This window comes from Actinia tenebrosa, unplaced genomic scaffold, assembly GCF_029948245.1.
Source record: "Actinia tenebrosa isolate PJP-AT-01 unplaced genomic scaffold, QUT_ActTen_1.0 PGA_scaffold5__44_contigs__length_20552954, whole genome shotgun sequence".
Taxonomy (NCBI): domain Eukaryota; kingdom Metazoa; phylum Cnidaria; class Anthozoa; order Actiniaria; family Actiniidae; genus Actinia; species Actinia tenebrosa.
Genome location: NW_028292582.1, coordinates 19,997,562 through 20,010,396, shown reverse-complemented (window position 1 = coordinate 20,010,396; position 12,835 = coordinate 19,997,562). Strand labels below are relative to the sequence as shown.

Genomic DNA, 12,835 nt, shown 5'->3' with positions numbered 1-12,835 from the left:
ATGCATATTGGATTGTGCGTAGTACAGTCGGTCCAAGATGGCGGGAAGTTCAGGATCGTTTCGTCAATTGAAAGACAAGCCATGTTCTGCCGAGGTCTCCTGCATGAAATGGTCGCCAAAAATGGATCTCCTGGCTTTGGTTTCAGCGGAGGGAGAGGTCTGGCTACACCGGCTGTCTTGGAAAAGGGTTTGGTGTGTCCCTGCGAGTGAAGGCAAAGCCGTTCAAATAGCATGGAGACCGGACGGTAAGGTCCTGTGCGTGGGGCACCAAGATGGTACCATCAAGCTTTTTGACGTAGAGAACGCTGAATGCATCCATACCTGCAGCATTGGAGAGACTCCTTCCTATATGGACTGGATTGAACAAGTGAAAACTTCGAGTCTATGCAAAGATATAGACAAACAGCCGTTCAATGTAGACAAAGCAGAGCTACTCCTCCCTACTCTCCCCTCCCTACCCAAATCTGGAGAGAGTTTATTCTCAAAGGATTCCAATGAGGAGGGGAATAAAGATCCTAAGAAACTGTCTTCCTTACCTGAAGAGTTAAGTATTCTTTGCATTGGTGACAAGAAAGGTCAAGTCCATATTTTTCTTTATGGCGTGTTCCTGTGTGGGGTGGTGAGCATGACAAATACTTTCGAAGACTCAGAAATCCTAAATGTCTCATTTTCAACTAACCTTAAAGTTATAAGTGCCGTCATCAAATCTATGACCAGCAGTGACCAGCAGGTGCTATTACTAGAACTATATGGCAGCCCTCTACTAAGTTCCCGACAGCACGAACTTTCTGTTGTTTCCAAGAAGATTGGTACTATATTGACGCTGATGGAGTACTTCAACAAAACAATAACATTGATGTCAGAAGCATGGGAGGATATACTCCTAGAAATGGACACAAAGTTAACAACCTTTGCATCTGAAAGACTTTCTGCCGGTTCTTCTGTCAGTGAGGAATTTTTGACACTTCTTACGAGAGGGACTGCATCCCCTGAGCTACAAGCATTCCTTCTTCATGAATTAACCGAAAAAGGGCTTAAAAAGTTGGGTCATAATATCGAGAATTCATATTCTAGCATTCAAGGTTTGGCACTAAAGCATTTGCAGTGCGTAACACAGGCACTGTTGTTTCACTTGACAGAGATGAATGGAATGGCAAAATGGTATGACCATTTTGGTATCTTGGGCCTCTCCGATGAATCAATCCAGAAGACTATAAAGATGCTTGGATCTGTGATGTTAAAGACCAGAGAACTTGTTGATGTCATCGAGACAAGTTTGAAAAGTTTCAAAGCCTTCTTCCAATGGTTGTACTCTGTTATTCTGAGGCTTTCCGATGAAGCTGTCCCAAGTTATGTGAAGCAGTTTAGCCAGCAAGACATAATCATGATCGCGAACTTCCTTGAGGACCAATTAAAAGTCAACGACCAAGGCAAATTCAGTTTAGAAAGAGTAGGGCAATACTTTGAGAACAAACCACTGACTGATATCTCGTCATACGGAGATACTCCGTGGACACGGTTTGTAGCAAGTAACCCAGTGTTGATTAGGAGTCCATTGATCATCACTCATAACAAGAATGTCTCTCTTACGACCTTGGCAAAACAGCTACAAGAGAGCATAGAGAGTGCCTTCGAAAAGTTGGCTGATACAATAGGTAATTCATTTCAGTGTCAATCATCTACTCACTTGGCAGACTGCGACAGCAGTTCATCAGTTACAGTCTCTCAGTCCACATCAAAGGCTACAGGGGCTCAGAATCTAGTCTTTGGGGCTGGTAAACATGAGCTGAATAAAGTCTTCCTCGTCTGTTTGACATCAGATCAAAACAATGAAGGCGCTGTGACTGGAAAAGCATCTAAGGTCTTTGTCTCTCAGATACCAACAGAAGAAGATGATATCTCTTACGGAATACTAGATGCGATGTTCTACGACTCGGAAACACTAACGGTGCTGCTCAAAGAGAAAGGAATTGACAAAACAGAAGGAGAAAAAGTAACAGTTTTAGCACAAGTTCCACTTAATTTAATCCCACTGGATAGTTTCATCCCCTTTAGCAAAAAGGAATTTCATTATGGAAGCTTTCTTGCCATAAGTCCAAGTTTAGCTGTCCACGACATTGGTCCCAAACTAACTCATTACCGCAAGCTCTCAGGCTTTCAGTCTGGCTCAATATCTGTCAGTGGTTCAAGAAAAGTCAGTTGTGTGTTGTCGTCAACTAGAAGGAGAGTTAAGCTATTCGATATGGATGCAGAGGATGAGGAAGAAGATGATGAAGATGAAGTGAGTAAAAATGAAAGCAAAGACTTTGAAGAAACTGCAAACACGACTTTATAGAGGAATTTTAGTTCAAATATGATGGATTTCGCTTGAAGTGGTATAAGTGGTGCATGGAAAATCTGATCATTGGATTTGCAAATAGCCCACTTCTGAGATACGCTTCACTTGTCACGCACAAAGGTTTCAATGTGAGGGTTTGTGCATAATGAACCGCGATTCGTGACTGGGGAAAAGATGAAATTAAATTTAGCACATAGCCTCATACGGTAACCTTCGTGGGTGACAAGCGAAGCATATCTCAGAAGTGGACAATTCATATAGAGCATTTTCAAGTGATGTCATCATCCATGTTGGTGTACCAAAGCAATCTAATTCCATCCTTGGAGAATTGAACTCTATTTTTATGCCAAAAGTGTGCAGAAAGTTTCTATTGTTTGGTATGCCAATATGGCTGTCTTTTCACATTAGTGAGAAGCTCTATATGATGATTCACTATAGCAGACTGAGCCATCGCCACCCGGTTAGCTCAGTTGGTAAGAGCGTCGGTCCATTGTGCGGGAGGTCATGGTTCAAGCCTCGGCTGGACCAACACTCGGGGTCTTAAAATAACTGAGAAGAAGGTGCTGCCTTTGTAGTTACATCTGCAAATGGTTAGACCTTCACGTGGCTCGGATGGTCACGTTAATGGCGGTCCCATCCCTAATTAACTAGAGACATTAACAGAGGACCACAAGTTTATCAGTTGAATTACTGTCAAGTGTTATCCTCTATAAAAAAAGTTAATTAATTAATTAATTAATTACTCCATACGTGATTGACAAATACTTTTTTTAACTATCTAAAATGATTTGCATGAAATGATTCAACATTAACTATAATTTGACATTACCAATGTTCTTATTACTATATCCTATTCGCACTGTTCATCAACCTTAGTCGACCTTAGTCCAATCAAATAAACCTCTTTGGCTTCGTATGCAAATTGCCCATTTCAGATCACATGACATTCCCTTGAGAATTGTTCTTTTATGACAAAACATGTCAAAATAATTACACATGAAAGAATCAACTTCCCAGAGTGGCATCACATGGTCTAAAATGTGCACACCAGACAAACGAAGCTGAATAGGTCTACTAAATCCTTCCCATGTATCTTTCCAGTACTATGTACGTTAATAAACTCTCATATTTTGTTTATTGATTGTCATCTTTTGCCCTTTAACCTGTCGATGTTTATCTTGATCAATGTATAGCAATAATAGTAGTAAACCTATATGAATACATCGGTCAGAGTATTTGTTTGGTCTGAAATTCAAGCTACGTAAGAATAGTATTTTGTGAAACTTAATCTAAAATCCTAGCTATAGTTTGAAGGTTGTCTAGGCCTTTATACATGGAGGTTAGGCTAATCCTAGTACTAGGGACAAGCCTCTCGTTTGTTTTACTGAGGGGAAGACGGCAAAAACAAGAGAGCTTACTCCAGCATTATAATCACCCTCCCTCCATGTAAACAGGGCCTAATTTCACGTCATCCGAGCTCGGCATTGAATGGTTCTAGAAAGAAAATAGCTCTGATACTTTTTTAAGTACTTGGAACATCACTGATCACAGTGGATCATGACTTTAATGGCTCCACCCTCCCCTGATGCCGACGTCTCAAATGCCTTTCTTGATTCTTCAAGCTTAAAATGATGTGTGACTAGTGGTTTGACGTTAACAGTTCCTGAGGCAACCATAGCAAGAGCTGTTGGGTAGCTGTGAGAGAAGGAAATTTTGATTTCAAATTTTGCACCACTGCAATTTTATTAGATAACGAAGGTGAAACAATGCTGCAAAATAATAGCCATACTGTAAACATACTGTGTCCTTAATCACTCCTTATTGTTATTGGATGCTGAATTACTATTTCTTAAGCATTGCCATGGACCTCACACAGCGGCATAAATACATGTTTATTCTCTTCTTGAATTTAACTCACATAAAGAAAATTATTCTCAAAAGAATGAAATGTGGTTTGAAATGGGAAAATATTACGCCCGAGCCGAGGAGGTCTATTCTGAAGCACTTAAACGTGAGGCTAAGCATGGTGGAATCTATTATTCAAAACAACATGGCTGCCGCATTTACAACACTTTACAATAAAAGCATACAAAAAAAAAAGAACAAGGTCCTAGAAAAAAAAAACAAAAAAAAACATGGCTGCCACATAAAAAAGGTAAATGTATTTATAAACAAATACTTGAATTTTATTGGTCACCAATTTGAATATCCAAACATGCTCCCTCCACTTTGCTTCAAATGTCGACATGGAAACAGGGGTGTGGTCAGTTCCAACAAAGTTCAACACCCCTCTTGAGACTGTACTCTAGATTACAATAATGCATTCAACTTACCAGTTGACATAGCGGAATATCCCTCTTATATCAACCTCACGCACCAAGGCATTAACTATCGGCAAGTTAATTTCACTCTTTCCCATTCCAACAATCACCAACACACCTCCAGACTTGGTTGCCTAGTAACAGGAAAACTAGAGAGTTAAAAGTTATTGACACTAATTAGGAAGCATGTTTACTATTTGCATCCCATGCCTTGGTGCATATCCAGGATTTTTTCTTGGACAGCTCAAGCTGACCACGAACTAAACCAACCAAAAGAGCGACTAGCTTCTAATTAGGGGGTACATACTCGTCCTTTAGGGGGATGGAAAAAATCAAGATGATATAATGAGGGGGTTGTAGATGTCATTTAGGGGGTTCGATTCATGTATTATGGTTTAGGACGTTCCGACAAACCCCCTAGGTCTGGCACTGTTTTTACCTTAATAGGTGTAATATCAAATTCTGTACAATAAATTTAACAATAACTTACAATAATTGGTTATTTTTTGTCATCAACAAGAGGACAGACAGATAAAGCTGACGTCAACAAGCGCGCGCTCTTTCCGTTGGTTGTTTTGATCGCTAAAAATGAGCAGTTTTTAATGCTCTTGTTATCGTAAAAAACAAACAGACATCAGTTTTTTAATGTGTCTGTCCTCTTATTGACGATAATGTAGTAGTATGCAGATCCACTACTCTACACCCGATGGATCCACCCTACTTTGACAAAGTGATGACGCAATCTATTGTCAATAAAAGGACAGACACATAAAACTGATGTCTTTGTTAATTTTACACTTGTCATCTAAATATCCCACATCATCACCATAGAACAGATTTGCATGGAGACGTCAACCCACTAACTAGTGCACATGTTGATTTTAAGCAGACTCACATAGATTCCAGTGTGTATGCTTGACTCTGCTCCTGTACATTCAATAGTCTTGTCAGCAGCTGTGCCAAGTTGTTCCAAGATCTTGTTGGCAACTTCCTTGCCATCTCTGCTCTCAACCTTGATTGTATAATCTGCCCCCAGTTCTTTGGCCTTGGCAAGGCGGCCTTCATCCAAATCTGAAAAACCATAGCAAATATATTAATACTGAAATGAGTTTAACTGATTAAATTAGTATGAAATTTTTTCCAAGGAACGCAGCAGTATTTTATGGATACAATAATGGTCTTTTAAACACAGCCAGAATATAAATTCATTTATAATACCATTCTCACCAGTTATGGCTATTTTGCTTGCACCACAAGCTTTTGCAGTAAGGAGGTTGACCAGTCCAATGGGTCCTGAGATCAATTGAATCATTGAAAAAAAATTAAACATTAAAATAGCTATATATACTATGTTAAAGAGTGCAGGTGCATGGGGTGACATTGCATGCAGGTGCATGGTGGGATTTAAACAATAGTAGTAGAATGATTCTGGTTCTAAAGGACCGTCATTATGGTTGTACGCATGTGCAACATGTCTCACCTGCTCCGCATACAAGAACATTATCTCCAACAGTGATACCAGCCCTGCGGCAAGCATGGACAGCTACGGACAGTGGCTCCAGTAAAGCACCTTCTTCAAAACTGACATGATCTGGCAACCTAGGATACAGAATAATTTAAGTTGTAATATTATTTACTTAACGAGAAGACACTCAATTTATTAATTAAAATTGATCAATATTTAGTGTGGTTTGGTTGATGAAAGTAAAAATGTTAAGTTTCTTAAAATTACCCACCCCCCTCCCCTACCGAGAAATTTGGAATTTTCAGGGGGGAGAACAAAATTGCAGAGTTTGTATTGAAGAAAATGTAATTTCAGGGAAGTAGGTAGCCTGCGTGCAGCCGAACCTAACCATGTATTAACTATATGAGAGAATAATTTCTAGAACTACACAATACTTACTTGTAACAGAAGTCTGCTGCATGATTGTAACATTGACAAAGAGAGCCATGGAAGGGTGGGGTAGCACAAAATTTCATCTCTTCACAGAGGTTATAACGTCCTTCTTTGCAGAAAGGGCAAGTGCGACAAGGCACTCCCGGCTCAATAGCCACCCTATCACCTTCAAATTAAACCAACAAGCAATCGTAAATAGATTTAAAATAAAAAATAAATAATGAAACAACAAATTGAATTATCTAGTTACGATATTGCTTCTACTATTACATGACTGGCACACTGTGGTGTTGCCACAGCAACATTATATCTGATCATTCCGATTGCATGGCCTTTGACTCACCAACTTTCAGATGCGTCACACCTTCTCCAACCTCAGCGACCACTCCACTTGATTCATGTCCCAGAACCATTGGCTCATTGACGATGAAATCTCCAATCCTCATGTGCTTCAAGTAATGGACATCAGATCCACAGATACCAACGGCATGCATCGCAATTTGCACCTCTGTTGATTGAAATTAATGAATACTAAATTATTTTTGTCTACGACTTTGAAGACTTCTGGATTGAGATGAAAATTGCTGATGGACACCAGGGCTTAAAATAACGGCTAGATATCAAACAATGTCTGTCCAGAATTGGAATTTGTCCACTTAAATCTTTGCCTTGCCGGTCATTTTAATCAGTAATGTCAAGCCAAAAAAATGAGATAGGAGTTAAAACTAAATTGGCTGGTCATTACCAGTGACTTACTGGCCGTTATTTTAAGCCCTGGTGTGCCTATCTTGGCTGTCTGCCATCTTGCCCAGTTGTATGAAGGGTGGTTAGCGCTATCCGACAGATAAATCTTATGCAGTGGACACATTTATTGGATAACAGCATTGACTTATCCACTGTATAAGGATTTATCCATCGGATAGTGCTATCACTCCTTCGTACAAGCGGGCCCTGTTATATATAATCATCATCATCTGTCTGTCTGTCTGTCTGTCTGTTCAGTCTATGCAGACGTGTTCGTAACCGCTCCGTAATCTTCAACATTTTATAAAGCTTTTATCGAATCTTTGTCTCCAAATGGCAAATCTTATTGAGTATTTAAGTTATGATGAAAAGGATAACGATTTCACTTGGCGTGGTACGCAACAAGAACTTAAATCTTTGGTGGATTTTATGTTCGATGTCCAAGAAGGCAGTAATGGCGTCTTTAAAGAAGACAAAGCTCACAACGCAATAACGTATAAAGTGAGTACCGATGACAAGGAATGCTCCGTAAGATTCTACACATCATCACTTAGACTGAAAATCTTTGGGCCAAATCAAGAATGCCTTAGGAATAAGTTTCATGAACTTCTTCCAAGCAAGAATGATGGTCCTGCAGAAAAAAGAGTTGAGCCTTCACAACCGACTGATTCTGAAATTGCCTCATTATTATTCGGTTTACTGACTGACTTGCGTAAAGAAATAAGTTTATTGAAAGACACTTTCCAAAACGGAGAGAACTTTGATATCCAACAAATGAAGAAGGAAAACGATGATTCTCGTAAAATTATCTGTAATCTTCAGGAGGAAATTAAAATTCAAAAACAGCAAGTATGCAAATTACAAGACGAAAAAGCCAGCTTACTAACAGCGTTGAGGCTAGTTACGAAAGAAAACGATCAATGTAAGAACAATGATCAATGCAAGAACAATGATCATACGGAAACTAAACAAGCTACTGTAGTTGATCTTACGACCCCGGAGAGTAGTATGAGTGACACAATGAATGAATCTCATTGTAACTGGAAAAAGGTACAAAGGAAACAAAAAAAGGCCAAGCAACAAAAGACAACACCAAAGAACAAAGCTGAGAACAAGCTACCTACTAATAACCAGGACCATTCGCTTCAGGACAGAAACAAAACTAGTACAGTTATAATTGGAGATTCTATAATATCGAAGCTCGAAGGTTGGAAAATGTCAAGCAAGACAAACAGAGTTAATATAAAACCCTTCCCAGGGGCCACAGTGGAGGATATGGAGGACTATATAAAGCCAATAATCAGAAGGAAACCTAATAATCTTATTGTACATATTGGTACAAATAATCTTAAGTCTGATGAATCTAAGGCCATTGCAGAGAGGATAGTTGGAATCTGCGAATCTGTGGAAAAACAGCTGCCGTCTTGTGAAATAGCGATATCTGAATTAATCATTCGCCAAGACTCGAGTCTCCTTGAAACAGCAAGAAAGGATGTGAACAAATCGCTTAGAGCCTTCTGCAACGAACGGGAATGGGACTATATTTCTCATAATGTAACAGAGAAAGGACTTAACACCAAAGGACTGCATTTAAATCGTGCAGGAATAGGAATCCTTGCGCAAGATTTCAATAAATATCTTAAATCTAAAGCATGATTAAAAGGTAAGGAACCACTAGACGAAACAGATTCCTCTATTCATCCCTCTAGTATTGTCTCAAATACTAATATTGATAAGTCTGACGGTGATAATAGACCTCATTCTATTCCTAATGTTAGAGGTTTTAAAATGGCCTCTTTAAATATAACTAGTCTTGTAGCTCATATAGATGAACTGAGATCATGGGTCATTCAGCAAAATTTTGATCTTCTTTGCATAAATGAGTCAAGGCTCGATCCATCAATCCCAAGTTCAATGGTGAGCATCGAAGGCTATGACATCCATAGGTCTGATAGAAACCGCAATGGAGGGGGAGTTTGTTTATACTTGAAAAAGGGCGTAAATGGGAAAAACCGTAGTGACTTAACTGATGATAAAGTAGAGTCCCTGTGTTTTGAAATCATGAAGCCAAATAGCAAGTCTTTTGCCGTTTTAGCCTGTTATAGGCCTCCTAACTATGATACACGCTCATTTTTCAATATATTTGAAAATGTGTTAACAAAAATAGATTCTGAGTTTAAGGAAATTTATATCCTAGGGGATTTAAACTGTGATTTATTATCTACTAATATTAATCAGCAAACCCGCTATTTGAATACGACTGCTGAATTGTTTCAACTTACGCAGTTAATCACAGAACCAACTAGAGTCACTGAAAAAAGTAAAACCCTCATTGATGTGATCTTAACGAATAGCCCAGATAGGGTAGTCCGAAGTGGAGTGGTTCACATTGGTATCAGTGACCATAGTCTGGTTTATACAATACGGAAAATAGCAATTCCGACAAACAACAATCACTGTAAGATCTCATTTAGATCGGCTAAAAACTTTGACTCCGACAAGTTTCTTATGGATTTAGCAACACTCCCTTGGGATTGTTTGGATAATAAGGAAAGCCCGGATGACATGTGGGACAGATGGAAAGAGTTATTTCTCTCTGTTCTTGACTCGCACGCTCCGATCAAAACAAAACGAATAAGAAACAAGAAGTCTCCCTGGATGACAACTGATTTGAGGAAAGCTATGTACGATAGAGATAAAATGAAACAAAAAGCTACTCAAACGAATTCGAGGGACGACTGGAGTGATTATAAGTCTATTAGAAATCGCGTCAACAACGAGATAAAAAGAGCCAAGAAGTCATATTATGAAAATCATTTTGCACAAAATTCAAAAAACTCAAAGGAGGTCTGGAAAGCTATTAATGAAGTCCTCTCACGAAGGACTAAATCTGGCTCTTATGTAACATCTATCAAAACAGGTGATACATCGATGTGTGACTCGAAGGAAATAGCTGAGGTATTCAATTGTCATTTTTCTGAAATTGGGACTAAATTAGCTTGTTTAATTCCCGATGGACCGACTGCTTATAATGATTATCTAATTAGAATTGGCTCAACATTCACCTTACGACACACATCAGTTGATGAACTTATGAAAATCATTAATTCTATTGACGTTAAAAAAGCGACAGGTCTTGACGGTATACCATCTCATTTCATCAAGATTGCTTCACCAGTAATAAGTCAATCACTAGTGAAGCTATTCAATCAATCAGTTGATAAAGGGATTTTTCCTAACGGCTTGAAACTTGCGAAAGTTACGCCAATTCATAAAGCTAATGACAAAGATGATTTGAATAATTACCGTCCCATTTCGGTCTTACCTACTATTGCTAAGATTTTCGAGAGAATAGTTTTTAACCAGTTATATGAGTATCTAAACTCAAATAATTTACTTTCTCAAAAGCAGTCGGGATTTAGACCGCTTCATTCGACTACTACTGCACTCCTAGAAGCCACAACGGAGTGGCTTACCAATATGGATGAAGGTAAATTGAACTGTGTCACTTTCCTAGATTTTAAAAAAGCTTTTGACACAGTAAATCACTCCATACTTCTCCACAAATTATACTATTATGGGATTGCAGAAGAGTCGATAAAGTGGTTCAAATCTTACCTCACAGATCGTAGTCAGAGATGCTACATAAACCATACCTTATCTAGCTCTAGAACACTCGATTGCGGCATCCCTCAAGGCTCAATCCTTGGGCCATTATTATTTATTATTTACATAAACGATCTGCCAAATAGTGTCAAATTTTCAAATGCTAGAATGTATGCTGATGACACAAGTCTCACCACTTGTGGCACATCACAAAAGACTCTATTTGACGAGGTGAACGCTGATATTCCCAATATTCATAACTGGTTGAAAGCTAACAAACTTAGCTTAAATTCAGCTAAAACAGAGCACATGTTTATTGCTTCTGACGATAAATTGAAAAAAATTACCTCCGAACCACACATATATTTAAATAGCAAACCAATTACTAGAGTCTCTACAGCAAAAACTCTGGGTGTTGTGATTGACGAACGGGTGTCTTGGGTTGCTCATATTGATTACATTTGTAAAAAAATATCCTCTGGATTGAGTGGCATAAGACGAGTCCGCGATTACATCCCCTTGGAGACAGCTATTACCATATATGAGGCTCTCGTTTTACCTTGGTTTGACTATTGTGACGTGGTATGGGATAATTTACCAGTAACGTCTGCTGAAAGATTGCAAAAAATGCAAAATAGAGCTGCAAGAATAATAACAAAAAGCAGCTACGATGTCAGATCTAGTGATATTTTAACTTCTTTAGGCTGGAAAAGCTTACAAAGAAGAAGAAAGGAGCATAAAGCAATAATGATGTTTAAGACTTTAAATGCACTTGCACCAAAATCTGTAAGGGAACTCTTTTATTTTCAAGAAAATACCTACGATTTTCGTGGTAGAGAGAAGTGCTTAAAGTTACCGAAACCCAGCACTGAGTTTTTAAAAAGAGCTCTCTCTTATGACGGTGCAAAAGTGTGGAACTCGTTACCCCAAAGTGTCAGACTGTCCAATAATTTAAAATCTTTTAAGAGGAATCTTTCGTCTGTTGGTCCTTAACACTTTAATTACTATAATATTTTTGGGGGGTAGATGAGAATGTATTTCATAAATCTGTCTATATATTCTTAACGTTATTATTAATTTTTTATATATATTACCTATGAACTCGGTTTTCATGAAAACCAATTTGTACATTGATGAAATTTCCCGAGATTAAATAAAAGACATCTCTCTCTCTCTCTCTCTCTCTGTCCGTCTATCTGTCTATCTTTTATTCATTATCGGTCATTCTAATGATTGACAGAATGCAAACACGTATTAGCAAACAAAGTGCAAAAATGCTATGTATAAACAAGAGTGGACTAAAATGAGTCTTATTCAGTAACTATATGCGTTTCAAAGACTACGAGAGAGAAACTCAGAGAAACTCCGTGTACAAAACGTAAACAACTGACTGAGGTCATCATAAATGGCAGGTAGTCTCGCGACAGTCACATGTTTTTATCTCTCTTTAAAGATTCCTAAAAATGTATTTTTGAAGTCCAAGCCTTTTAGTAAATGCTAGACAAATACAAAAATCTACTTCTATGAAACTTTATCAAAGTTTGCACTAAAAATTAAGAACTATAGAGTGAATATTTGAACGTAAAGTCTTACCTCCCTTGCAAGGAGGAGAAACAGGATGTTCTTCCTAAACACATAAAATAGAGGTTTAATAGATAAATTCAAAATATGTTGAACTTTTTAAACCCAAAAATGAAAGATTTTTTCGGTACTTACGATACGAAGGTCGTCTATTCCATGAAGAACTGCAGCGACATTCCCCTTGGACGCCATGTTTGTGTGTCTGTGTTTAGATGATTATTGTATGTCATGCAATATGACACGTCACGGGGTAAAAGTCACGCGTTCTTTTGATAAAAATTAAAATAGGTAATTACAACTAGGAAAAAAATTATCATACTACGATTTAACAATAAGAAAGATTTAACA

General features: G+C 38.2%; 2 protein-coding genes across 2 annotated transcripts; one reads left to right on the top strand and one right to left on the bottom strand.

Moving 5' to 3' along the window:
- The first annotated feature begins 37 nt into the window (after positions 1-37).
- On the top strand, positions 38-3,475 carry LOC116290260 (anaphase-promoting complex subunit 4-like). Its single transcript, XM_031697267.2, has one exon. The coding sequence runs from the start codon at positions 38-40 to the stop codon at positions 2,333-2,335; it is 2,298 nt and encodes a 765-aa protein (XP_031553127.1). The 3' UTR covers positions 2,336-3,475.
- On the bottom strand, positions 3,090-12,699 carry LOC116290256 (sorbitol dehydrogenase). The gene is made up of 9 exons (XM_031697262.1): positions 12,623-12,699; positions 12,500-12,533; positions 6,900-7,064; positions 6,563-6,722; positions 6,140-6,258; positions 5,887-5,952; positions 5,555-5,730; positions 4,672-4,793; positions 3,090-4,033 (listed from the first exon to the last, which is right to left on the bottom strand). The coding sequence occupies exons 1-9, from the start codon at positions 12,677-12,679 to the stop codon at positions 3,877-3,879; spliced, it is 1,056 nt and encodes a 351-aa protein (XP_031553122.1). The 5' UTR covers positions 12,680-12,699; the 3' UTR covers positions 3,090-3,876.
- Positions 12,700-12,835: the final 136 nt, after the last annotated feature.

What these genes read in the sequence shown, in the direction of transcription:
- LOC116290260 (XM_031697267.2), top strand. Translation starts at nt 38, where the DNA reads ATGGCGGGAAGTTCAGGATCGTTTCGTCAATTGAAAGACAAGCCATGT.
- LOC116290256 (XM_031697262.1), bottom strand. Translation starts at nt 12,679, where the DNA reads ATGGCGTCCAAGGGGAATGTCGCTGCAGTTCTTCATGGAATAGACGAC. An exon ending in GCATACACACTGGAATCTAT is followed by an intron (nt 4,794 to 5,554) that starts GTGAGTCTGCTT and finishes TCCTGTTACTAG; the next exon opens with GCAACCAAGTCTGGAGGTGT. An exon ending in ATATTCCGCTATGTCAACTG is followed by an intron (nt 4,034 to 4,671) that starts GTAAGTTGAATG and finishes CTTCTCTCACAG; the next exon opens with CTACCCAACAGCTCTTGCTA.